Below are 27,925 nucleotides of genomic sequence, written 5' to 3' on the forward strand. Positions count from 1 at the left end.
TAACACCATGTTTTACTGCTAGCCTCCATACCAGACTGTCATTAACACCATGTTTTACTGCTAGCCTCCATACCAGACTGTCATTAACACCATGTTTTACTGCTAGCCTCCATACCAGACTGTCATTAACACCATGTTTTACTGCTAGCCTCCACACCAGACTGTCATTAACACCATGTTTTACTGCTAGCCTCCATACCAGACTGTCATTAACACCATGTTTTACTGCTAGCCTCCACACCAGACTGTCATTAACACCATGTTTTACTGCTAGCCTCCATACCAGACTGTCATTAACACCATGTTTTACTGCTAGCCTCCACACCAGACTGTCATTAACACCATGTTTTACTGCTAGCCTCCATACCAGACTGTCATTAACACCATGTTTTACTGCTAGCCTCCACACCAGACTGTCATTAACACCATGTTTTACTGCTAGCCTCCATACCAGACTGTCATTAACACCATGTTTTACTGCTAGCCTCCATACCAGACTGTCATTAACACCATGTTTTACTGCTAGCCTCCACACCAGACTGTCATTAACACCATGTTTTACTGCTAGCCTCCATACCAGACTGTCATTAACACCATGTTTTACTGCTAGCCTCCACACCAGACTGTCATTAACACCATGTTTTACTGCTAGCCTCCACACCAGACTGTCATTAACACCATGTTTTACTGCTAGCCTCCATACCAGACTGTCATTAACACCATGTTTTACTGCTAGCCTCCACACCAGACTGTCATTAACACCATGTTTTACTGCTAGCCTCCATACCAGACTGTCATTAACACCATGTTTTACTGCTAGCCTCCATACCAGACTGTCATTAACACCATGTTTTACTGCTAGCCTCCACACCAGACTGTCATTAACACCATGTTTTACTGCTAGCCTCCATACCAGACTGTCATTAACACCATGTTTTACTGCTAGCCTCCATACCAGACTGTCATTAACACCATGTTTTACTGCTAGCCTCCACACCAGACTGTCATTAACACCATGTTTTACTGCTAGCCTCCATACCAGACTGTCATTAACACCATGTTTTACTGCTAGCCTCCACACCAGACTGTCATTAACACCATGTTTTACTGCTAGCCTCCACACCAGACTGTCATTAACACCATGTTTTACTGCTAGCCTCCACACCAGACTGTCATTAACACCATGTTTTACTGCTAGCCTCCACACCAGACTGTCATTAACACCATGTTTTACTGCTAGCCTCCACACCAGACTGTCATTAACACCATGTTTTACTGCTAGCCTCCACACCAGACTGTCATTAACACCATGTTTTACTGCTAGCCTCCATACCAGACTGTCATTAACACCATGTTTTACTGCTAGCCTCCATACCAGACTGTCATTAACACCATGTTTTACTGCTAGCCTCCATACCAGACTGTCATTAACACCATGTTTTACTGCTAGCCTCCACACCAGACTGTCATTAACACCATGTTTTACTGCTAGCCTCCACACCAGACTGTCATTAACACCATGTTTTACTGCTAGCCTCCACACCAGACTGTCATTAACACCATGTTTTACTGCTAGCCTCCATACCAGACTGTCATTAACACCATGTTTTACTGCTAGCCTCCACACCAGACTGTCATTAACACCATGTTTTACTGCTAGCCTCCACACCAGACTGTCATTAACACCATGTTTTACTGCTAGCCTCCACACCAGACTGTCATTAACACCATGTTTTACTGCTAGCCTCCACACCAGACTGTCATTAACACCATGTTTTACTGCTAGCCTCCATACCAGACTGTCATTAACACCATGTTTTACTGCTAGCCTCCACACCAGACTGTCATTAACACCATGTTTTACTGCTAGCCTCCACACCAGACTGTCATTAACACCATGTTTTACTGCTAGCCTCCACACCAGACTGTCATTAACACCATGTTTTACTGCTAGCCTCCATACCAGACTGTCATTAACACCATGTTTTACTGCTAGCCTCCACACCAGACTGTCATTAACACCATGTTTTACTGCTAGCCTCCACACCAGACTGTCATTAACACCATGTTTTACTGCTAGCCTCCACACCAGACTGTCATTAACACCATGTTTTACTGCTAGCCTCCATACCAGACTGTCATTAACACCATGTTTTACTGCTAGCCTCCATACCAGACTGTCATTAACACCATGTTTTACTGCTAGCCTCCACACCAGACTGTCATTAACACCATGTTTTACTGCTAGCCTCCACACCAGACTGTCATTAACACCATGTTTTACTGCTAGCCTCCATACCAGACTGTCATTAACACCATGTTTTACTGCTAGCCTCCACACCAGACTGTCATTAACACCATGTTTTACTGCTAGCCTCCATACCAGACTGTCATTAACACCATGTTTTACTGCTAGCCTCCACACCAGACTGTCATTAACACCATGTTTTACTGCTAGCCTCCATACCAGACTGTCATTAACACCATGTTTTACTGCTAGCCTCCACACCAGACTGTCATTAACACCATGTTTTACTGCTAGCCTCCATACCAGACTGTCATTAACACCATGTTTTACTGCTAGCCTCCACACCAGACTGTCATTAACACCATGTTTTACTGCTAGCCTCCATACCAGACTGTCATTAACACCATGTTTTACTGCTAGCCTCCACACCAGACTGTCATTAACACCATGTTTTACTGCTAGCCTCCACACCAGACTGTCATTAACACCATGTTTTACTGCTAGCCTCCATACCAGACTGTCATTAACACCATGTTTTACTGCTAGCCTCCACACCAGACTGTCATTAACACCATGTTTTACTGCTAGCCTCCATACCAGACTGTCATTAACACCATGTTTTACTGCTAGCCTCCACACCAGACTGTCATTAACACCATGTTTTACTGCTAGCCTCCATACCAGACTGTCATTAACACCATGTTTTACTGCTAGCCTCCACACCAGACTGTCATTAACACCATGTTTTACTGCTAGCCTCCATACCAGACTGTCATTAACACCATGTTTTACTGCTAGCCTCCATACCAGACTGTCATTAACACCATGTTTTACTGCTAGCCTCCACACCAGACTGTCATTAACACCATGTTTTACTGCTAGCCTCCACACCAGACTGTCATTAACACCATGTTTTACTGCTAGCCTCCATACCAGACTGTCATTAACACCATGTTTTACTGCTAGCCTCCACACCAGACTGTCATTAACACCATGTTTTACTGCTAGCCTCCATACCAGACTGTCATTAACACCATGTTTTACTGCTAGCCTCCACACCAGACTGTCATTAACACCATGTTTTACTGCTAGCCTCCATACCAGACTGTCATTAACACCATGTTTTACTGCTAGCCTCCATACCAGACTGTCATTAACACCATGTTTTACTGCTAGCCTCCACACCAGACTGTCATTAACACCATGTTTTACTGCTAGCCTCCATACCAGACTGTCATTAACACCATGTTTTACTGCTAGCCTCCACACCAGACTGTCATTAACACCATGTTTTACTGCTAGCCTCCATACCAGACTGTCATTAACACCATGTTTTACTGCTAGCCTCCACACCAGACTGTCATTAACACCATGTTTTACTGCTAGCCTCCATACCAGACTGTCATTAACACCATGTTTTACTGCTAGCCTCCATACCAGACTGTCATTAACACCATGTTTTACTGCTAGCCTCCACACCAGACTGTCATTAACACCATGTTTTACTGCTAGCCTCCACACCAGACTGTCATTAACACCATGTTTTACTGCTAGCCTCCATACCAGACTGTCATTAACACCATGTTTTACTGCTAGCCTCCACACCAGACTGTCATTAACACCATGTTTTACTGCTAGCCTCCATACCAGACTGTCATTAACACCATGTTTTACTGCTAGCCTCCACACCAGACTGTCATTAACACCATGTTTTACTGCTAGCCTCCATACCAGACTGTCATTAACACCATGTTTTACTGCTAGCCTCCACACCAGACTGTCATTAACACCATGTTTTACTGCTAGCCTCCATACCAGACTGTCATTAACACCATGTTTTACTGCTAGCCTCCACACCAGACTGTCATTAACACCATGTTTTACTGCTAGCCTCCATACCAGACTGTCATTAACACCATGTTTTACTGCTAGCCTCCATACCAGACTGTCATTAACACCATGTTTTACTGCTAGCCTCCACACCAGACTGTCATTAACACCATGTTTTACTGCTAGCCTCCATACCAGACTGTCATTAACACCATGTTTTACTGCTAGCCTCCACACCAGACTGTCATTAACACCATGTTTTACTGCTAGCCTCCATACCAGACTGTCATTAACACCATGTTTTACTGCTAGCCTCCACACCAGACTGTCATTAACACCATGTTTTACTGCTAGCCTCCATACCAGACTGTCATTAACACCATGTTTTACTGCTAGCCTCCATACCAGACTGTCATTAACACCATGTTTTACTGCTAGCCTCCACACCAGACTGTCATTAACACCATGTTTTACTGCTAGCCTCCACACCAGACTGTCATTAACACCATGTTTTACTGCTAGCCTCCATACCAGACTGTCATTAACACCATGTTTTACTGCTAGCCTCCACACCAGACTGTCATTAACACCATGTTTTACTGCTAGCCTCCATACCAGACTGTCATTAACACCATGTTTTACTGCTAGCCTCCACACCAGACTGTCATTAACACCATGTTTTACTGCTAGCCTCCATACCAGACTGTCATTAACACCATGTTTTACTGCTAGCCTCCACACCAGACTGTCATTAACACCATGTTTTACTGCTAGCCTCCACACCAGACTGTCATTAACACCATGTTTTACTGCTAGCCTCCACACCAGACTGTCATTAACACCATGTTTTACTGCTATCCTCCACACCAGACTGTCATTAAAACCATGTTTTACTGCTAGCCTCCACACCAGACTGTCATTAACACCATGTTTTACTGCTAGCCTCCACACCAGACTGTCATTAACACCATGTTTTACTGCTAGCCTCCATACCAGACTGTCATTAACACCATGTTTTACTGCTAGCCTCCATACCAGACTGTCATTAACACCATGTTTTACTGCTAGCCTCCACACCAGACTGTCATTAACACCATGTTTTACTGCTAGCCTCCACACCAGACTGTCATTAACACCATGTTTTACTGCTAGCCTCCACACCAGACTGTCATTAACACCATGTTTTACTGCTAGCCTCCATACCAGACTGTCATTAACACCATGTTTTACTGCTAGCCTCCACACCAGACTGTCATTAACACCATGTTTTACTGCTAGCCTCCACACCAGACTGTCATTAACACCATGTTTTACTGCTAGCCTCCACACCAGACTGTCATTAACACCATGTTTTACTGCTAGCCTCCACACCAGACTGTCATTAACACCATGTTTTACTGCTAGCCTCCACACCAGACTGTCATTAACACCATGTTTTACTGCTAGCCTCCACACCAGACTGTCATTAACACCATGTTTTACTGCTATCCTCCACACCAGACTGTCATTAAAACCATGTTTTACTGCTAGCCTCCACACCAGACTGTCATTAACACCATGTTTTACTGCTAGCCTCCACACCAGACTGTCATTAACACCATGTTTTACTGCTAGCCTCCATACCAGACTGTCATTAACACCATGTTTTACTGCTAGCCTCCATACCAGACTGTCATTAACACCATGTTTTACTGCTAGCCTCCACACCAGACTGTCATTAACACCATGTTTTACTGCTAGCCTCCACACCAGACTGTCATTAACACCATGTTTTACTGCTAGCCTCCACACCAGACTGTCATTAACACCATGTTTTACTGCTAGCCTCCATACCAGACTGTCATTAACACCATGTTTTACTGCTAGCCTCCACACCAGACTGTCATTAACACCATGTTTTACTGCTAGCCTCCACACCAGACTGTCATTAACACCATGTTTTACTGCTAGCCTCCACACCAGACTGTCATTAACACCATGTTTTACTGCTAGCCTCCACACCAGACTGTCATTAACACCATGTTTTACTGCTAGCCTCCACACCAGACTGTCATTAACACCATGTTTTACTGCTAGCCTCCACACCAGACTGTCATTAACACCATGTTTTACTGCTAGCCTCCATACCAGGCTGTCATTAACACCATGTTTTACTGCTAGCCTCCATACCAGGCTGTCATTAACACCATGTTTTACTGCTAGCCTCCACACCAGACTGTCATTAACACCATGTGTTACTGCTAGCCTCCATACCAGACTGTCATTAACACCATGTTTTACTGCTAGCCTCCACACCAGACTGTCATTAACACCATGTTTTACTGCTAGCCTCCACACCAGACTGTCATTAACACCATGTTTTACTGCTAGCCTCCACACCAGACTGTCATTAACACCATGTTTTACTGCTAGCCTCCACACCAGACTGTCATTAACACCATGTTTTACTGCTAGCCTCCATACCAGACTGTCATTAACACCATGTTTTACTGCTAGCCTCCATACCAGACTGTCATTAACACCATGTTTTACTGCTAGCCTCCATACCAGACTGTCATTAACACCATGTTTTACTGCTAGCCTCCACACCAGACTGTCATTAACACCATGTTTTACTGCTAGCCTCCATACCAGACTGTCATTAACACCATGTTTTACTGCTAGCCTCCACACCAGACTGTCATTAACACCATGTTTTACTGCTAGCCTCCATACCAGACTGTCATTAACACCATGTTTTACTGCTAGCCTCCACACCAGACTGTCATTAACACCATGTTTTACTGCTAGCCTCCACACCAGACTGTCATTAACACCATGTTTTACTGCTAGCCTCCACACCAGACTGTCATTAACACCATGTTTTACTGCTATCCTCCACACCAGACTGTCATTAAAACCATGTTTTACTGCTAGCCTCCACACCAGACTGTCATTAACACCATGTTTTACTGCTAGCCTCCACACCAGACTGTCATTAACACCATGTTTTACTGCTAGCCTCCATACCAGACTGTCATTAACACCATGTTTTACTGCTAGCCTCCATACCAGACTGTCATTAACACCATGTTTTACTGCTAGCCTCCACACCAGACTGTCATTAACACCATGTTTTACTGCTAGCCTCCACACCAGACTGTCATTAACACCATGTTTTACTGCTAGCCTCCACACCAGACTGTCATTAACACCATGTTTTACTGCTAGCCTCCATACCAGACTGTCATTAACACCATGTTTTACTGCTAGCCTCCACACCAGACTGTCATTAACACCATGTTTTACTGCTAGCCTCCACACCAGACTGTCATTAACACCATGTTTTACTGCTAGCCTCCACACCAGACTGTCATTAACACCATGTTTTACTGCTAGCCTCCACACCAGACTGTCATTAACACCATGTTTTACTGCTAGCCTCCACACCAGACTGTCATTAACACCATGTTTTACTGCTAGCCTCCACACCAGACTGTCATTAACACCATGTTTTACTGCTATCCTCCACACCAGACTGTCATTAAAACCATGTTTTACTGCTAGCCTCCACACCAGACTGTCATTAACACCATGTTTTACTGCTAGCCTCCACACCAGACTGTCATTAACACCATGTTTTACTGCTAGCCTCCATACCAGACTGTCATTAACACCATGTTTTACTGCTAGCCTCCATACCAGACTGTCATTAACACCATGTTTTACTGCTAGCCTCCACACCAGACTGTCATTAACACCATGTTTTACTGCTAGCCTCCACACCAGACTGTCATTAACACCATGTTTTACTGCTAGCCTCCACACCAGACTGTCATTAACACCATGTTTTACTGCTAGCCTCCATACCAGACTGTCATTAACACCATGTTTTACTGCTAGCCTCCACACCAGACTGTCATTAACACCATGTTTTACTGCTAGCCTCCACACCAGACTGTCATTAACACCATGTTTTACTGCTAGCCTCCACACCAGACTGTCATTAACACCATGTTTTACTGCTAGCCTCCACACCAGACTGTCATTAACACCATGTTTTACTGCTAGCCTCCACACCAGACTGTCATTAACACCATGTTTTACTGCTAGCCTCCACACCAGACTGTCATTAACACCATGTTTTACTGCTAGCCTCCATACCAGGCTGTCATTAACACCATGTTTTACTGCTAGCCTCCATACCAGGCTGTCATTAACACCATGTTTTACTGCTAGCCTCCACACCAGACTGTCATTAACACCATGTGTTACTGCTAGCCTCCATACCAGACTGTCATTAACACCATGTTTTACTGCTAGCCTCCACACCAGACTGTCATTAACACCATGTTTTACTGCTAGCCTCCACACCAGACTGTCATTAACACCATGTTTTACTGCTAGCCTCCACACCAGACTGTCATTAACACCATGTTTTACTGCTAGCCTCCACACCAGACTGTCATTAACACCATGTTTTACTGCTAGCCTCCATACCAGACTGTCATTAACACCATGTTTTACTGCTAGCCTCCATACCAGACTGTCATTAACACCATGTTTTACTGCTAGCCTCCATACCAGACTGTCATTAACACCATGTTTTACTGCTAGCCTCCACACCAGACTGTCATTAACACCATGTTTTACTGCTAGCCTCCACACCAGACTGTCATTAACACCATGTTTTACTGCTAGCCTCCACACCAGACTGTCATTAACACCATGTTTTACTGCTAGCCTCCATACCAGACTGTCATTAACACCATGTTTTACTGCTAGCCTCCACACCAGACTGTCATTAACACCATGTTTTACTGCTAGCCTCCATACCAGACTGTCATTAACACCATGTTTTACTGCTAGCCTCCACACCAGACTGTCATTAACACCATGTTTTACTGCTATCCTCCATACCAGACTGTCATTAACACCATGTTTTACTGCTAGCCTCCACACCAGACTGTCATTAACACCATGTTTTACTGTTAGCCTCCATACCAGACTGTCATTAACACCATGTTTTACTGCTAGCCTCCACACCAGACTGTCATCACCAGACTGTTTTGATCTTCATAGTCTTGGGGATTTTGGAACTTGTTTAGCAAGCTGGGGTCTCACGTATAACAATCTCCTCCAGCCTCCCTCACCTCTCATCTCTCTCTTCCTCCTCTCTCCTCTCTCTACCCCTCTCTGCCGGTCTCCACCCTCTCTCCTTTATATGTGAGGGCATGAAATGTGAAGGATTTGTGTACTGTATAATATTGACCCAAATAAAGGTGATTTTAATATCTAGTTTCTCCTCCTCTTTCTTCTTCTCTGTCAGTAACCCTGATAAGGGTCTCCAGTTCCTGATCTCACGAGGTTTCATCCCGGACACGCCCATAGGTGTGGCTCACTTCCTGCTTCAGAGGAAGGGCCTGAGCAGGCAGATGATTGGAGAGTTCCTGGGAAACAGCAAGAAGCCCTTCAACAGAGACGTCCTAGAGTGAGTAGCTGGTAGTCTTCTTCTTAATAATAGTACTGGACTGAAGAGCATTGTCTAGATACAGTAGGCTCAATACGACCTCCCCCCAAGATAAACCCTATTGGAGCAGTGGTTAGTGAGTGGAGAACCCCCCCCCCCCAAGATAAACCCTATTGGAGCAGTGGTTAGTGAGTGGAGACCTCCCCCCCAAGATAAACCCTATTGGAGCAGTGGTTAGTGAGTGGAGACCTCCCCCCCCCAAGATAAACCCTATTGGAGCAGTGGTTAGTGAGTGGAGACCTCCCCCCCAAGATAAACCCTATTGGAGCAGTGGTTAGTGAGTGGAGACCTCCCCCCAAGATAAACCCTATTGGAGCAGTGGTTAGTGAGTGGAGACCCCCCCCCCCCAAGATAAACCCTATTGGAGCAGTGGTTATCATTCCCACGGTGAATGGCTAGGTCTGCTATGCTATGAAACCACACACTATTACAGAGACTTTGATATTACCGGCCGCAATTTATACGGTGAAACAATGTGTGGGGAGGCAGGGGCCCAAAAACTCACATCAATATCTTTGTCAGATAGCGCTGTCAAACAAATAATTGATGCTATTGTTGGCAATCAAGAGCAAGCTCTGACTGAACCACTCAAAAACTCCCCAGCTTATGCTCTTCAAATGGATTTTAGCTGTGAGGCCCCGGCCCCAATGTCGGGGGATGCTATTCTCGAGGACATATTGTTCTGTCTCACGATTCCTGAGCATGAAACGGCACAGGGAATGTTCAGTGTGCTGCGTGGCTATTTTGACGAAAAACTGATTCCATGGGATCTACTGGTGGGCTTGGTGGACCCAATGGGGTGCCAAGCCCAGCCAATAAGAATTATTCTTCTCCACAAAAGGACTTCATTACAGACAGAAATGATTCTCACTAACAGGGACGTAAACAACGTTCTGCACAACATTTGAGCGAAATAAGCTTTTTGTGCATATGAAACATATCTGGGATTTTTTTATTTCAGCTCATGAAACATGGGACCATCACTTTACATGTGAAGTAAATATTTTTGTTCAGTGTACATCAAACCACATCACTGGGCGCACACTTGTTCGCAAAACTATGTGGAGATATGGGATCAGAGAATGGCTATGTTCTATTTCACACCGAGGCTTGATGGTTATCGAGGGGGAGTGTTGGAAATATCTTTTGCATTGAGAGAGGACTTCACTTTCTGTGTAATGAAAGTAATAAATGTGTCTCCTTGCCAATGTAACAGACATACAGTATTTGGGAAACTGAACAAATGGAACAGAAGCATATAGAGGAAATACAAAAACATTCTCCAGATGAGTGACTGAATCAGTGGATTCAGAGGAAAGAATTCTTATTGGAGAGAGAGTCTTTCAAAAGCGAACCGTTCCCACTTCCCTCGGCTGTGCATGTTTCTAACAGAACGCAGCATCAGGAAGTGTCCCACACCAGTGATGACTGCTCACCTCCAGCGCTTGGAAGAGCACTTTGGGACCTACTTCCCAATCCATTTGACTGTGATCCTGGCTCAGTTGACATGCCAGTAAGTGAAATCGAACAGCTGATTGAGCTGTAATGTGACTGAATGCTACAGACAACACATTCACAGATCACTGCGGAGGAGTTTTGGTTCCTGACTCAAAGGGAACACCCTGCCGTCTGCCTCTGGGCATTACAACTCAATGTACCCTTCGCCAGCTCATATCTGTGTGAAGCTGGATTCAGTGCTTTTGTCTGCATTCAAACCAAATATCGACCCAGGTTGGATGTGACAGCAGAGATGAGGTGCGCTCTGTCGACCACGCCCCCTGACTTTGAAAAGCTCCGATGCAACATGCATTAAGCCACACCCATCTCATTAGTGGTGGTGAGATAAGAGACATTGTCAGACTAATTTGCAATTGACTGTCATAACCCCACATTAAAAGTATGTGATGGTGAGTTGAGAAGACAATCAGAAATACTGTTGGAATGTTCTTCAATTGACTGCCAAAGCCCCAAATAAGAAAGTAAACATTGGCTGCTAATTACATTTTTTGGTTTTGAGATATAAAAAATGGGGTGTTACACTGTCCCTGTTTGCAGTTGACTACACTGGTATTGTAACAGTCATAGTGAGAGAGGTTAGCACATAGACAGTTGACTACACTGGTATTGTAACAGTCATAGTGAGAGAGGTTAGCACATAGACAGTTGACTACACTGGTATTGTAACAGTCATAGTGAGAGAGGTTAGCACATAGACAGTTGACTACACTGGTATTGTAACAGTCATAGTGAGAGAGGTTAGCACATAGACAGTTGACTACACTGGTATTGTAACAGTCATAGTGAGAGAGGTTAGCACATAGACAGTTGACTACACTGGTATTGTAACAGTCATAGTGAGAGAGGTTAGCACATAGACAGTTGACTACACTGGTATTGTAACAGTCATAGTGAGAGAGGTTAGCACATAGACAGTTGACTACACTGGTATTGTAACAGCCATAGTGAGAGAGGTTAGCACATAGACAGTTGACTACACTGGTATTGTAACAGTCATAGTGAGAGAGGTTAGCACATAGACAGTTGACTACACTGGTATTGTAACAGTCATAGTGAGAGAGGTTAGCACATAGACAGTTGACTACACTGGTATTGTAACAGTCATAGTGAGAGAGGTTAGCACATAGACAGTTGACTACACTGGTATTGTAACAGTCATAGTGAGAGAGGTTAGCACATAGACATAGGGAGTATTAACAATAGCACCATAGCTTTGAGACAATCTGACAATCCTCCTGAGCTGTCATGTGATGTTCTGCTATAATCCTCCTGGATGCCTTTCACTCATATGACTGTGTGGGAGAAAAGAGGATGCTAGCGCCACTCTGTCTGTCTGTCTGTCTGTCTGTCTGTCTGTCTGTCTGTCTGTCTGTCTGTCTGTCTGTCTGTCTGTCTGTGTGTGTTTCTCAGTGTCTGTATGTGTGTGTGTTTCTCAGTGTCTGTATGTGTGTGTGTTTCTCAGTGTCTGTGACGCTGTCTAGCTCAATCTTTTAATTAAATCTACACCAACAGCCAAGCTCAAATATACCCAGTCTCAACCCTGAAGTGATGCGTTATAATTTAGGGTTGTGTATATGTGTATATATGTGTGAGTCTGTCTGCCTGTCTGCTAGCCTGCCTGTCTGCTTGTCTGTTGGTTCTATGTGTGCATGTCTGTGTGAGTGATACTTTTCACAGTAAAGGCATCATATCAAAGCAGCAACAAACAGTACGATGGTAGCCTACAAAGACCACCACAAGGCCAGTCAGAGATAGTGGATACTGCCAGATATGGGACAATCTACAAATGCAGTGGCTTTTGGGCAGGGCATTTTAGAAAAACTCTAATTAATTTCTCCAGACCAATTTTCCATTAAGAGTGCAGAGTACAGTGACAGATGAAAGTCTTAACAGCTGATCATTGGGCGACTGCTCTTAGTGCTGTGACAGGCTACATTCTATTGTGAAAATTCATCACAGTTCCAATTTAGATTTAAAAAACTATTGCACCAGGAGAAGCTGATGCTGCATGCATTCTATCACACACACACACACACACACACACACACACACACACACACACACACACACACACACACACACACACACACACACACACACACACACACACACACACACACACACGCACACGCACACATCTAATTACATGAGTCCTGAAATCTCTCTGAAATGCAGCTCTGTTTCTCTCTTTGTCTCTTTTCCTTTATTCATTAGTCTTTCTCTCTGCAAGCATTCAGCCTGCCTTTCTCCTTTAACCTCAATCATTATCCACCCCCCCTCTCTCTTTCTTTCTTTCTCTTTCCCTCTCCCTCTCTCTTTTTTCCCTCTCCCTCTCTTTCTCTCCCTGTCTCTCTTTAGAGTCAACATGTTCTATTTTGTTGAAGTGTTGATCTGACCCTCAAACCACTGAACAATGTGTTATCTAAGGGTACGACCCCACTAGTCCAGGACCCTTAACTCCTCTAAGGGTACGACCCCACTAGTCCAGGACCCTTAACTCCTCTAAGGGTACGACCCCACTAGTCCAGGACCCTTAACTCCTCTAAGGGTACGACCCCACTAGTCCAGGACTCTCAACTCCTCTAAGGGTACGACCCCACTAGTCCAGGACCCTTAACTACTCTAAGGGTACGACCCCACTAGTCCAGGACCCTTAACTCCTCTAAGGGTACGACCCCACTAGTCCAGGACCCTTAACTCCTCTAAGGGTACGACCCCACTAGTCCAGGACCCTTAACTCCTCTAAGGGTACGACCCCACTAGTCCAGGACCCTTAACTCCTCTAAGGGTACGACCCCACTAGTCCAGGACCCTTAACTCCTCTAAGGGTACGACCCCACTAGTCCAGGACCCTTAACTCCTCTAAGGGTACGACCCCACTAGTCCAGGACCCTTAACTCCTCTAAGGGTACGACCCCACTAGTCCAGGACCCTTAACTCCTCTAAGGGTACGACCCCACTAGTCCAGGACCCTTAACTCCTCTAAGGGTACGACCCCACTAGTCCAGGACCCTTAACTACTCTAAGGGTACGACCCCACTAGTCCAGGACCCTTAACTCCTCTAAGGGTACGACCCCACTAGTCCAGGACCCTTAACTCCTCTAAGGGTACGACCCCACTAGTCCAGGACCCTTAACTCCTCTAAGGGTACGACCCCACTAGTCCAGGACCCTTAACTCCTCTAAGGGTACGACCCCACTAGTCCAGGACCCTTAACTCCTCTAAGGGTACGACCCCACTAGTCCAGGACCCTTAACTCCTCTAAGGGTATGACCCCACTAGTCCAGGACCCTTAACTCCTCTAAGGGTATGACCCCACTAGTCCAGGACCCTTAACTCCTCTAAGGGTACGACCCCACTAGTCCAGGACCCTTAACTCCTCTAAGGGTACGACCCCACTAGTCCAGGACCCTTAACTCCTCTAAGGGTACGACCCCACTAGTCCAGGACCCTTAACTCCTCTAAGGGTACGACCCCACTAGTCCAGGACCCTTAACTCCTCTAAGGGTACGACCCCACTAGTCCAGGACCCTTAACTCCTCTAAGGGTACGACCCCACTAGTCCAGGACCCTTAACTCCTCTAAGGGTACGACCCCACTAGTCCAGGACCCTACACTCTCCATTAGCATTTGAAGTACACCAATAGGATATACAGTACTCATTCCAGGGTTTTCCTTTATTTTTACTATTTTCTACAGCGTAGAATAATAGTGAAGACATCAAAACTATGAAATGACACATATGGAACCATGTAGTAACCAATAAAGTGTTAAACAAATCAAAATATATGTTATATTTGAGATTCTACAAAGTAGCCTCCCTTTGCCTTGATGACATCTTTGCACACTCTTGGCATTCTCTCATGTAGTCAAGGGCCAGTAATGGGGATCAGGTTTCAATGTGAAAATCAGTCATGGGGATAACATGGGTGTTGGTGGTGTGAGAGTTATAGGTGTGTGTGTGGGGCGGGGGCTGTGTGTAGTGTGGTGTGTCTGTGTGCAGGTGTGTGTGTGTGTGAGAGAGAAACAGAGAGAGAGAGAATGTGTGCTTCTTCATGCGTACATGCGTGTGTGTGAGCAGGAGTGAGTGTCTGTATGTGATCTTTCACACGTCTTCCTCAAAGTGTGTATGTGTGTCCTCCACCCTTTCACCCTTTCACCCCCCCCTCCCCCCCAGTGATGGAACACAACCGCTGCATTGATATTAGCCAAAGCATTTAAGCTGAATGCCCTCACACACTATAAATACGTCTAGTTAAGATGTCTTCAGTCCAATTAAACCCTATCACCGTTATAGATTTTGTTCCCTAAAGATTGCTTCTCCTCCCCAAGCTTATTTGGATCGACTGTAGTCTGACACACACACACACACACACACACACACACACACACACACACACACACACACACACACACACACACACACACACACACACACACACACACACACACACACACACACACACACACACACACACACACACACACACAGGGACACAAACGCACTCAAAGACACACACAGAGACACACACACAAACACAGAGACACACTCACACCAGTCTACCCCACAACCTGTTTATAGCAGAGAAGTGAACTCTACTTTCTGCTTGTCATCTCCTAATCAGGTGGAAGAGAACAAGCCTGGTTCTGTCTTGCTGGGAGCCAATCAATATGTGTGTTTGGACGGTGGAGGTGTTCTGCAACCCCTGATGCTTTGTAAACACTTCACAACATGTGGCGTGTAATTTCTCCTGACAAATATGCTAATCAAGGGAGGTCATCAAAATGTGTGTGTTTGTGTGTGTGTGCGTGTGTGTTCCCGCTAAGATATTCAATATTCTGCTACAGACCACTAGACCACACAGGGTTAATTGAGAACAAAATCTACAATATCTCAACAACTTCAGTTGTAACAAATGTAATGCCCTGAAGTCACTGTCATTGTCCTAGCTCAATTGCACTGTAAACTATCATGCAATAGGTTATCAAGATAATGTCACGATGACTTACAATTACATGGTTTTACATTGTCTCTCCCAACTTGATAGAACTCATGCTAATACAATCAAATTAGACTATTATCAGATGAGATGTCGAAATAATCATCCTTCGATTCCATCACTCTAGGAAACATTTTCATCCTACCTGAGAAAATGTCACCCTCAACACCCAGTCATCCAACTTTTCAACAAATCCAGTCACCTTCTCGCTCACTTTGGCGGACATTGCTGACACAAATCACTAATTCCCATGCATTTATTCTGACGGGCTTACGAATCTCTTTTATTTAAGCTGATTTAATTTCCTCTGACTAAGCTAGCCCGTCCATTAATGGCTGGATTTTCTGCTCCGAGGGTTTGTGTCGCTGTGCTGGGGGAGCGGTAATAGCAGTGTAGCCGAGGCTAAATGGGCCCATCCCTGATGTCCTTGCACCCATGCATGGATAATACCTGGGTCAAACTGACCCTGAAGTAGACATAGTGAAAGTTCTGGAAGTTGTTCCCCATAGTTCTGAGTCATTTCTGGGTTCACCTCCCCACGACCGCAGGGGCAGGGGAAGTGGAAGTGGCCTCTGATGTGAATTCAAACTGGGGTTTACAGATTCCTGTAGAAGTAACATCTCTGTTCTCTCTCTCTCTCTCTCTCTCTCTCTCTCTCTCTCTCTCTCTCTCGCTCTCTCTATCTCTCTCTCTCTCTCTCTCTCTCACTCTGTCTCTCTCTCTCCCTCCTTGTCTTTCCTTTCTGCAGTTGTGTGGTGGATGAGATGGATTTCTCAGGGATGGAGCTGGACGAGGCTCTGAGGAAGTTCCAGGCTCACATCAGAGTCCAGGGAGAGGCCCAGAAGGTGGAGAGACTGATCGAGGCCTTCAGGTGAGCTCCATTTTTCAGTCAGTTTGTCAGTCCATCAGTCAGCCAATCAATCAGTTACTCAGTCCATCAGTCAGCCAATCAATCAGTTAGTCAGTCAATCAATTAATCAATCATTTGTGTGTGTGTGTGTGATATATATTGCTTTGTGAATAATCCCAGGAAGAGTAGCCTTGATGGAGTAATGGGTATCTTAATACACTACACTATAAACCAAACTCATACTGGAGGGGTGTTGGTTTAAGGATGACACCTAAAAACTATTCAGATAAGTCATCCACATCCAGTATGATGTCAGTCAGTTGTGATTAGATGAGGTCACTACTGGGACAAACAGACAGACCTTTGTCTCAGGTTTAGAAGGCCTAAAAGACTGGAACGTTCAAGTGAGTTAAGCTCCACATCAGGCGAGGCACAGCCCTGTAGTGTCTTTGCCCTGTTGTTGTCCATGGGTGGGCAGGACATTGCCGATAGCACTAAGGTCCATGTGTGTCTGAGCCTAAAACACAGCACTAGGAGTTTTTTTCAGTTCACGTCTCACTTCACCAGTCAACCCAAATCCCATCCAAACTTTCCACTTTCTACATAGCCTGGTTATCCAGCCCGAATGCTGCACACAGCAGTGTTGCACTGCATTCAGACTGGTTAAATCAGACTAGTTTCAACCCTCCCTCCATTTAGATGGTTGACCCAGCCTTCCGCTTGGCTAGGTGCTCTGAAACAACAGGCAATCTCAACAGACAGGATAAGTACAACTTCCTGGTTTACGAGTCTAAACGGGTATCCCATTTATGCCACAGCTGCGGTGCTCTGTGCTAACCAGTGTCCTTGAATACCCACTCCATTTACGATATGGCCAGCTGTCACAGTTGTCACGGTGCGTTGCCAACGACAGTGTTGTTGTCGTTGTGAGCGGGCATGGAGACTGACGGCTAGTATTTGTTTTGGGTACGATTGGCGCAGAGTGCGTGCTGCACAGAGAGGGGCGGAATAAAGAGCGAGGGAGGGAAGGAAGGAGGAGAGGTTTATAAATATCCACTGTTGCATAAGCATATCTCTGGTCTCCGCCTGCCTCCCCTGCTCCTCCAAACAGAGATGGAGAGAGTGAGGAATAGAAAAAAGAGAGGGGGGGAGAAAAGGATAGAGAACGAGAGACAAGAGTCTGAGACAGAGAGAAAGATGATGGGATGGAGGGAGGGCGAAAGACTTCAAAGAGAGTGAGGGGATAGCGAGAGGCTTAAAGAATGAAAGAGAGAGACGGATAGAGAAAGAGGTAAAGGTTGACTGTAAACACAGAAGGAAAGGCAGGTGGCAGGGAAATGAGAGTGAGAGGGAGGAAAGGGAGAGAGAGAATGTGTGAAGAAACACAAGACAGGAGAAAATAAACACCTGGCAGCTTCTGTAGCTTGGCATGTGTCAGCTAATAATGAACCAAACACTGGCAGTTTCTGAGGCCAGAGACACACAATACACACACAAACACACACACACACACACACACACACACACACACACACACACACACACACACACACACACACACACACACACACACACACACACACACACACACACACACACACACACACACACACACACACACACACACGCACACACACACACACACACACACACACAATTCCCTTCACTGAAATAAGTAAGGGGAGGGAATATAGGGTTTCTCTTTGTAGGGCTGTCTGCTATTTCACTCTTTCTGGTAGAATAGTAAAGAGAAATGTATAGAACTGAGACTTTATTATGATGAAGAGTTAAAGCTATTGATTGGCTGCAAAACCTTCCTTAAAGTCTAACCCCAGTTTTGATGGTACAACTGCAAACCGTAGAGTATGTGGCTTAAGATAAGATATTTTTCAGGTAAAAAGTCTAGTCTCCATTAGATGATGCAGAATCAGAGGGGATGAACCCCAAACTGAGGACACGGGCTGCGTCCCAAATGGCAACACTATTCCCGACAGAGCTAGTCCACTACCTGTGTGTATTCCTAGCCCACTGAGACGTAGATTCCAATCATGCAGCTCAGTGGTCACATGACTCCAGAGGAAGGCCGGCCTACCTGGAAACCATAACCAGAATTAATATGGAATTACACTTTACGCTCCAGTAGAGGCCCTATGGGGTGTCACACACACACACACACACACACACACACACATTGAAATAATAGATTGATTAATTAACATAGGAAGCTCCCCTGTGGAATCTCACGCCATGCTACAGTAAAAAAAATGTATTCCATAAAAGATTTGAATTGGTTGCCAATGCAGAGGAGAGCATAGTGTGACAATATGGGGGCGTCCTGAATAGCACCCTATTCCCTATTTAGTGCACTAATTTTGACCAGGGACCTCAAAGTAGGGCCCCTATGTAGGGAATAGTGTTCAATTTGGTATGCACGTATGATGAATACAGTACACCATTATCACTGGGAGAGTATGTATGCATCGTGACACACTGTAGCTAGCAGTGCAGTCACCCCACTGGGCACAGACCTCAGTTCAACTTCTAGTTTTGATTTACATTTGATTGAGTTGTCAACTAAAGTGAATTAAACATGAAATCAACTAAACATGTCATCCTGTCATTGGATTCAGGTTAAAAGTTGGGTGAAAAAAAGACGCGGACATTTTGCAAATACAATCAGTTTTGTTGATTCAACGTCATCTCACATCAATTTTTTTCTGGTTGAAATTACGTGGAAACTACATTGATTCAACCCGTTTTTTCCCATAATGTCATGTAAATGGTAGTGTCTGGAGAGATCTGCTTTTCACTGTAGAGGATCGACCTCTTTACTCTATGGACATAGGCTGCTCTCTGTTAAAACATGGACAGGCCCTTATGTTTCATCCTCTCACAACGCCCCCAAGCAGATAGACTGGCTGTCCTAGCATAGACACACGCACGCACGCACGCACACACGCACCCACACACACACGCACACTTAGTCATCAAATACACACTTTGTCAAACACACACACACACACACACACACTTAGTCATCAAATACACACTTAGTCAAACACACACACACTTAGTCATCAAATACACACTCAGTCACACACACAATCACACACACACACACTCCACACACTCAGGTGTCTCTGCCAGTTAGATTGACGAGGGTTGTTTGGTGCGTGGAGCTGCTAGGCCAGCTGTATATCCCTCTCCTGCCGTGCCTCCTCTCAGATCTCAGGGTGTTCTCTGGGACCTCCATCAGCCCTGTGTCATCTTTACTGCAGAGGTGCCCGGGCAGGGATATGTCTGCTGTCTAACCCACGGTGCACAGCGTAAATACACCACGGTACTAGTTATGTAGCACTTTGGGACAACTGCTGATGCAAAAAGGGCTTTTTAAAATACATTTTATTGATTGATTTGACTAATGTCGTTCTGTCTGTTTGTCTTTCTGTCTATTGGTTGGCCAGGTTCTTTGTGGTGGCTAGGGAGTAGGGACTTCATCTTATCTGTATCTTCTAGGGAGTAGGGACTTCATCTTATCTGTATATTCTAGGGAGTAGGGACTTCATCTTATCTGTATATTCTAGGGAGTAGGGACTTCATCTTATCTGTATCTTCTAGGGAGTAGGGACTTCATCTTATCTGTATATTCTAGGGAGTAGGGACTTCATCTTATCTGTAGGGAGTAGGGACTTCATCTTATCTGTATATTCTAGGGAGTAGGGACTTCATCTTATCTGTATCTTCTAGGGAGTAGGGACTTCATCTTATCTGTATCTTCTAGGGAGTAGGGACTTCATCTTATCTGTATATTCTAGGGAGTAGGGACTTCATCTTATCTGTATATTCTAGGGAGTAGGGACTTCATCTTATCTGTATATTCTAGGGAGTAGGGACTTCATCTTATCTGTATATTTTGGTTGGAAGTGATGAGATAATTGTAATATAACAGGGGAATTAGTAGGTTTATGTCGAGGAAGAGGCAGGGAGGTCTTTGCTATGACAGATTGTTGGATCTCTCTGACCATGCGTCATGTTCCTCTTTCCAGAACCTCTGGGGGGTGTGGGGTCTTATGGGTCCTGGTCGGGAGGTTTTTGTTGCAAAAGAAATAAGACTGGTTCATGGGTTTTACAAATACTAACCCCCTCTCTCCCACCTCCCTCCTGTCCCCCTGTCATGTGTCCTGTCCCCCTGCCCCCCACCCTCTCCAGTCAGCGGTACTGCATGTGTAACCCGGACGTGGTGCAGCAGTTCCACAACCCCGACACCATCTTCATCCTGGCCTTTGCTATCATCCTCCTCAACACAGACATGTACTCACCCAACATCAAGCCTGACCGCAAGATGATGCTGGAGGACTTCATACGCAACCTCCGAGGTGAGCCATTCTTTTAGTAGTGTGTGTTGGAGCGGTAGATGAGAAGGAGGGGGAGGATGGGAGTAGAGGAGGGGAGGAGCCATTCTTTTAGTAGAGTGTGTTGGAGCGGTAGATGAGAAGGAGGGGGAGGATGGGAGTAGAGGAGGGGAGGGGAACAGGGGAAGTAATAGTTATTTTCTACTTACTTTATACTAGTTAGTTAGTTACTAGTTACTAGTTCATTTGTTACTACTTAGTTAGTTACTAATTAATGTATTACAAGTTGGTTAGTTGTTAGTTAGTTACTACTAACACCATATCCAAGTGTAGCCACATAGTGTAGCCTTTCTCAGAGGCCACTAAATCTTGAATCCACAGCGACAGGATATTCAATCTATCAGGTCGCCGCAATGATTTGTCTGAGTTTGAAATATCCGTAGTGGATGTAATATCCGTGTAACAAGAGAAGACGGCTAAAGTCCCAATCCATTGTCCCTAACAGTTAGCTTACTCTAATTCAAATCAGTTGCGTCCCAAATGGCACCCTGTTCTCTACATAATGCACTACCTTTGACCAGGGCCCAGGGCACCCTATTCCCTATGGGCCCTGGTCAAAAGTAGTGCACTATATAATGAATAGGATGCCATTTGTGATGCAGACCTTGTGTCTTTGGTAATATAGAGCTGCATCATAGTTTTCCTCTGCCAGGGAAGGATCCATCAGGACTGTGGGATCAATATGGTACAACTTTAATGGATTCATCTGGACGGCTCTTCACAATTAAATGAAGTTGGAAAATCAATCGGGGCGTCTCATGCAAATTAGGATATGCCACGATGCTTGGCTTTCTTCCTCTGTTTGTGTCCTCTCTCCTACTCTCTCTCTCTCTCTCTCTCTCTCTCTCTCTCTCTCTCTCTCTCTCTCTCTCTCTCTCTCTCTCTCTCTCTCTCTCTCTCTCTCTCTCTCTCTCTCTCGCTCTCTCTCTCTCTCTCTCTCTCTCTCTCTCTCTCTCTCTCTCTCTCGCTCTCTCTCTCGCTCTCTCTCTCTCTCTCTCTCTCTCTCTCTCTCTCTCTCTCTCTCTCTCTCTCTCTCTCTCTCTCTCTCTCTCTCTCTCTCTCTCTGTCTCTCTCTCCACTCTCATTCTCTCGCTCTTTCTCTTCCTCTCTCTCATTCCCTCTCTCTCTCTCGCTCTCTCTCTTCCTCTCTCTCATTCTCTCTCTCTCTCACTCTCTGACTCTCTCTCTTTCTCGTTCCCTTTCTCTCTCTTTCTATCTTTCAGCCCTCTCTCTCTTACTGTATCTCTCCCAATCTCCCCCATGTCTCCCTCCCTCCTCCTTCCTCCTCTCTCACTCTATATTTTCAGCTAATTGAGTAGTGGGAAGAACACAGATAAGAGATTGAATCGGATGTTAATTAATGAAGAACAGAGGAGTGCTCACTTACTCAATTACACTGGACCAGAAATGTCAAAAACATTTGTCTAACCTGATATATAGACACTAAATAGAATTAGTATAATGACTTGTATTGTATCCTAGAAACCATTCCATATATATATATAAATGTCTTACTTTTGATGTATCAAAATATGACAGTGTTCACATAATTAGTATAACCCCTGATGTGTCTAGTAGTACCGCTGTTGCACATATAATTAGTTTAATGACTTACATTGTATTCTAGAAATGTCTCCATATACAGTATACATGTCTTACTGTTAATGTATCTAATTGTACTATAGTGAAGTCTCTTTGGAGTACGGACCAAAGGGCCTAGCACATTGGCCATGCTGGTTCTGGATCAAAGAGCCTAGCTAGGGGTGGACCATGCTGGTCCTGGATCAAAGAGACTAACACAGGGGTGGGCCATGCTGGTCCTGGATCAGAGAGCCTAGCTAGGGGTGGACCATGCTGGTCCTGGATCAAAGAGCCAAGCTAGGGGTGGACCATGCTGGTCCTGGATCAAAGAGCCAAGCTAGGGGTGGACCATGCTGGTCCTGGATCAAAGAGCCTAGCTAGGGGTGGACCATGCTGGTCCTGGATCAAAGAGCCTAGCTAGGGGTGGACCATGCTGGTCCTGGATCAAAGAGCCAAGCTAGGGGTGGACCATGCTGGTCCTGGATCAAAGAGCCTAGCTAGGGGTGGACCATGCTGGTCCTGGATCAAAGAGCCTAGCTAGGGGTGGACCATGCTGGTCCTGGATCAGAGAGCCTAACACAGGGGTGGGCCATGCTGGTCCTGGATCAGAGAGCCTAGCTAGGGGAGGTCCATGCTGGTCCTGGATCAAAGAGCCTAGCAGAGGGTTGAGCCATGCTGGTCCTGGATCAGAGAGCCTAGAACAGGGGTGGACCATGCTGGTCCTGGATTAAAGAGCCTAGCACAGGGGTGGTCCATGCTGGTTCGGGATCAAAGAGCCTAGCTAGGGGTGGACCATGCTGGTCCTGGATCAGAGAGCCTAGAACAGGGGTGGACCATGCTGGTCCTGGATTAAAGAGCCTAGCACAGGGGTGGTCCATGCTGGTTCGGGATCAAAGAGCCTAGCACATGGGTGGGCCATGCTGGTTCTGGATCAAAGATTCTAGCACAGGGGTGGGCCATGCTGGTCCTGGGTCAAAGAGCCTAGCTAGGGGAGGTCCATGCTGGTCCTGGATCAATGAGCCTAACACAGTGGTGGGCCATGCTGGTCCTGGATCAAAGAGCCTAGCCAGGGGTGGACCATGCTGGTCCTGGATCAAAGATTCTAGCAGGGGTAGGCCATGCTGGTCCTGGGTCAAAGAGCCTAGCTAGGGGAGGTCCATGCTGGTCCTGGATCAATGAGCCTAGCACAGGGGTGGGCCATGCTGGTCCTGGATGGCTGTAGTATGTGGTTGTTGCTGAGTCAGATGTACCCTCTCTCGCTCTCTCCTCTCACTCTCTCTCTCTCTCTCTCTTTCTCTCGCTCTCGCTCTCTCCCCTCTCAATCTCTCACACACACACACCCCCCCCCCCACACACACACATCCCCCCCCCCACACACACCCTGCTCCTCTTCCTCCCACTGTGCTGACTACATAATGTGGAGTGATGCCTCAGCATATCCAAATGTGCATCTGTGTCACTGCCCTGACGAGTGTCTCCATTTGACTAAATTATTCCCGGCAGCCTCATTGGCTCCTCAATGAACCACCCTCGCTGTAATGGGTTCTATCTTGAGGGAAGCCACGCGTCCAAATGATACAGTATGTTCCCCCCAGTCCCCAGTTGATATCGCCCCCCCCCCAGTCCCCAGTTGATATGTTCCCCCCCCCAGTCCCCAGTTGATATGTTCCCCCCCCAGTCCCCAGTTGATGTTTCCCCCCCAGTCCCCAGTTGATATGTTCCCCCCAGTCCCCAGTTGATATGTTCCCCCCAGTCCCCAGTTGATATGTCCCCCCCCAGTCCCCAGTTGATATGTTCCCCCCAGTCCCCAGTTGCTATGTTCCCCCCCAGTCCCCAGTTGATATGTCCCCCCCCCAGTCCCCAGTTGATATGTTCCCCCCAGTCCCCAGTTGATATGTCCCCCCCCAGTCCCCAGTTGATATGTCCCCCCCCCCCCCAGTCCCCAGTTGATATTTCCCCCCCAGTCCCCAGTTGATATGTTCCCCCCAGTCCCCAGTTGATATGTTCCCCCCAGTCCCCAGTTGATATGTCCCCCCAGTCCCCAGTTGATATGTCCCCCCAGTCCCCAGTTGCTATGTTCCCCCCCAGTCCCCAGTTGATATGTCCCCCCCCAGTCCCCAGTTGATATGTTCCCCCCAGTCCCCAGTTGATATGTTCCCCCCAGTCCCCAGTTGATATGTCCCCCCCCAGTCCCCAGTTGATATTTCCCCCCCAGTCCCCAGTTGATATGTTCCCCCCAGTCCCCAGTTGATTTGACCCCCGCCCCCCAGTCTCCAGTTGATATTTCCCCCCCAGTCCCCAGTTGATATGCTCCCCCCAGTCCCCAGTTGATATGTCCCCCCAGTCCCCAGTTGATATGTTCCCCCCAGTCCCCAGTTGATATGTTCTCCCCAGTCCCCAGTTGATATGTTCCCCCCAGTCCCCAGTTGATATGTTCCCCCCAGTCCCCAGTTGATATGTTCCCCCCAGTCCCCAGTTCATATGTTCCCCCCAGTCCCCAGTTGATATGTTCCCCCCAGTCCCCAGTTCATATGTCCCCCCCAGTCCCCAGTTCATATGTTCCCCCCAGTCCCCAGTTGATATGTTCCCCCCAGTCCCCAGTTGATATGTTCCCCCCAGTCCCCAGTTGATATGTTCCCCCCTGTCCCCAGTTGATATGTTCCCCCCAGTCCCCAGTTCATATGTTCCCCCCAGTCCCCAGTTGATATGTTCCCCCCAGTTGATATGTTCCCCCCCAGTCCCCAGTTGATATGTTCCCCCCCAGTCCCCAGTTGATATGTCCCCCCCCAGTCCCCAGTTGATATGTTCCCCCCAGTCCCCAGTTGATATGTTCCCCCCAGTCCCCAGTTGATATGTCCCCCCCCAGTCCCCAGTTGATATTTCCCCCCCAGTCCCCAGTTGATATGTTCCCCCCAGTCCCCAGTTGATTTGACCCCCCCCCCCCAGTCTCCAGTTGATATTTCCCCCCCAGTCCCCAGTTGATATGCTCCCCCCAGTCCCCAGTTGATATGTCCCCCCAGTCCCCAGTTGATATGTTCCCCCCAGTCCCCAGTTGATATGTTCTCCCCAGTCCCCAGTTGATATGTTCCCCCCAGTCCCCAGTTGATATGTTCCCCCCAGTCCCCAGTTGATATGTTCCCCCCAGTCCCCAGTTCATATGTTCCCCCCAGTCCCCAGTTGATATGTTCCCCCCAGTCCCCAGTTCATATGTCCCCCCCAGTCCCCAGTTCATATGTTCCCCCCAGTCCCCAGTTGATATGTTCCCCCCAGTCCCCAGTTGATATGTTCCCCCCAGTCCCCAGTTGATATGTTCCCCCCTGTCCCCAGTTGATATGTTCCCCCCAGTCCCCAGTTCATATGTTCCCCCCAGTCCCCAGTTGATATGTTCCCCCCAGTTGATATGTTCCCCCCCAGTCCCCAGTTGATATGTTCTCCCCAGTCCCCAGTTGATATGTTCCCCCCAGTCCCCAGTTGATATGTTCCCCCCAGTCCCCAGTTGATATGTTCCCCCCAGTCCCCAGTTGATATGTTCCCCCCAGTTGATATGTTCCCCCCAGTTGATATGTTCCCCCCCAGTCCCCAGTTGATATGTTCCCCCCCTGTCCCCAGTTGATATTTTCTCCCAAGTCCCTAGTTGATATGTTCCCCCCAGTCCCCAGTTGATATGTTCCCCCCAGTCCCCAGTTGATATTGTTCCCCCCAGTCCCCAGTTGATATGTTCCCCCCAGTCCCCAGTTCATATGTTCTCCCCAGTCCCCAGTTCATATGTTCCCCCCAGTCCCCAGTTCATATGTTCTCCCCAGTTCCCAGTTCATATGTTCCCCCCAGTCCCCAGTTGATATGTTCCCCCCAGTCCCCAGTTGATATGTCCCCCCCAGTCCCCAGTTGATATGTTCCCCCCAGTCCCCAGTTGATATGTTCCCCCCAGTCCCCAGTTGATATGCCCCCCCCCCCCAGTCCCCAGTTCATATGTTCCCCCCCCCAGTCCCCAGTTCATATGTTCCCCCCAGTCCCCAGTTGATATGTTCCCCCCAGTTCATATGTTCCCCCCAGTTCATATGCTCCCCCTAGTCCCCAGTTGATATGCTCCCCCCAGTCCCCAGTTGATATGCCCCCCCCCCAGTCCCCAGTTGATATGTTCCCCCCCAGTCCCCAGTTGATATGTTCCCCCCAGTCAACAGTTGATAGGTTCCCCCCAGTCCCCAGTTGATATGTTCCCCCCAGTCCCCAGTTGATATGTTCCCCCCAGTCCCCAGTTGATATGTCCCCCCCTTTCCCCAGTTGATATGTTCCCCCCAGTCCCCAGTTCATATGTTCCCCCCAGTCCCCAGTTGATATGTTCCCCCCAGTTGATATGTTCCCCCTCAGTCCCCAGTTTATATGTTCTCCCCAGTCCCCAGTTGATATGTTCCCCCCAGTCCCCAGTTGATATGTTCCCCCCAGTCCCCAGTTGATATGTTCCCCCCAGTCCCCAGTTGATATGTTCCCCCCAGTCCCCAGTTGATATGTTCCCCCCAGTTGATATGTTCCCCCCAGTTGATATATTCCCCCCCAGTCCCCAGTTGATATGTTCCCCCCCTGTCCCCAGTTGATATTTTCTCCCCAGTCCCCAGTTGATATGTTCCCCCCAGTCCCCAGTTGATATGTTCCCCCCAGTCCCCAGTTGATATTGTTCCCCCCAGTCCCCAGTTGATATGTTCCCCCCAGTCCCCAGTTCATATGTTCTCCCCAGTCCCCAGTTCATATGTTCCCCCAGTCCCCAGTTCATATGTTCTCCCCAGTCCCCAGTTCATATGTTCCCCCCAGTCCCCAGTTGATATGTTCCCCCCAGTCCCCAGTTGATATGTCCCCCCCAGTCCCCAGCTGATATGTTCCCCCCAGTCCCCAGTTGATATGTTCCCCCCAGTCCCCAGTTGATATGCCCCCCCCAGTCCCCAGTTCATATGTTCCCCCCCCAGTCCCCAGTTCATATGTTC

General features: G+C 46.9%; 1 protein-coding gene across 3 annotated transcripts in view; it reads left to right on the forward strand.

Annotated features, from left to right (window-relative positions):
* Positions 1-9,386: 9,386 nt before the first annotated feature.
* LOC129838510 (IQ motif and SEC7 domain-containing protein 3-like) overlaps positions 9,387-27,925 on the forward strand; it is a gene marked incomplete at its 5' end in the record, with an annotated part of 72,859 nt that continues 54,320 nt past the window's right edge. For all 3 annotated transcript variants that reach the window (XM_055905535.1, XM_055905536.1, XM_055905537.1), the window contains 3 exon segments: positions 9,387-9,548; positions 16,855-16,977; positions 21,166-21,332. In XM_055905535.1, the coding sequence (XP_055761510.1) occupies positions 9,387-9,548; positions 16,855-16,977; positions 21,166-21,332 (452 nt within the window).

The sequence above is a fragment of the Salvelinus fontinalis genome, chromosome 39 (genome assembly GCF_029448725.1).
Source record: "Salvelinus fontinalis isolate EN_2023a chromosome 39, ASM2944872v1, whole genome shotgun sequence".
Classification (NCBI taxonomy): Eukaryota; Metazoa; Chordata; class Actinopteri; order Salmoniformes; family Salmonidae; genus Salvelinus; species Salvelinus fontinalis.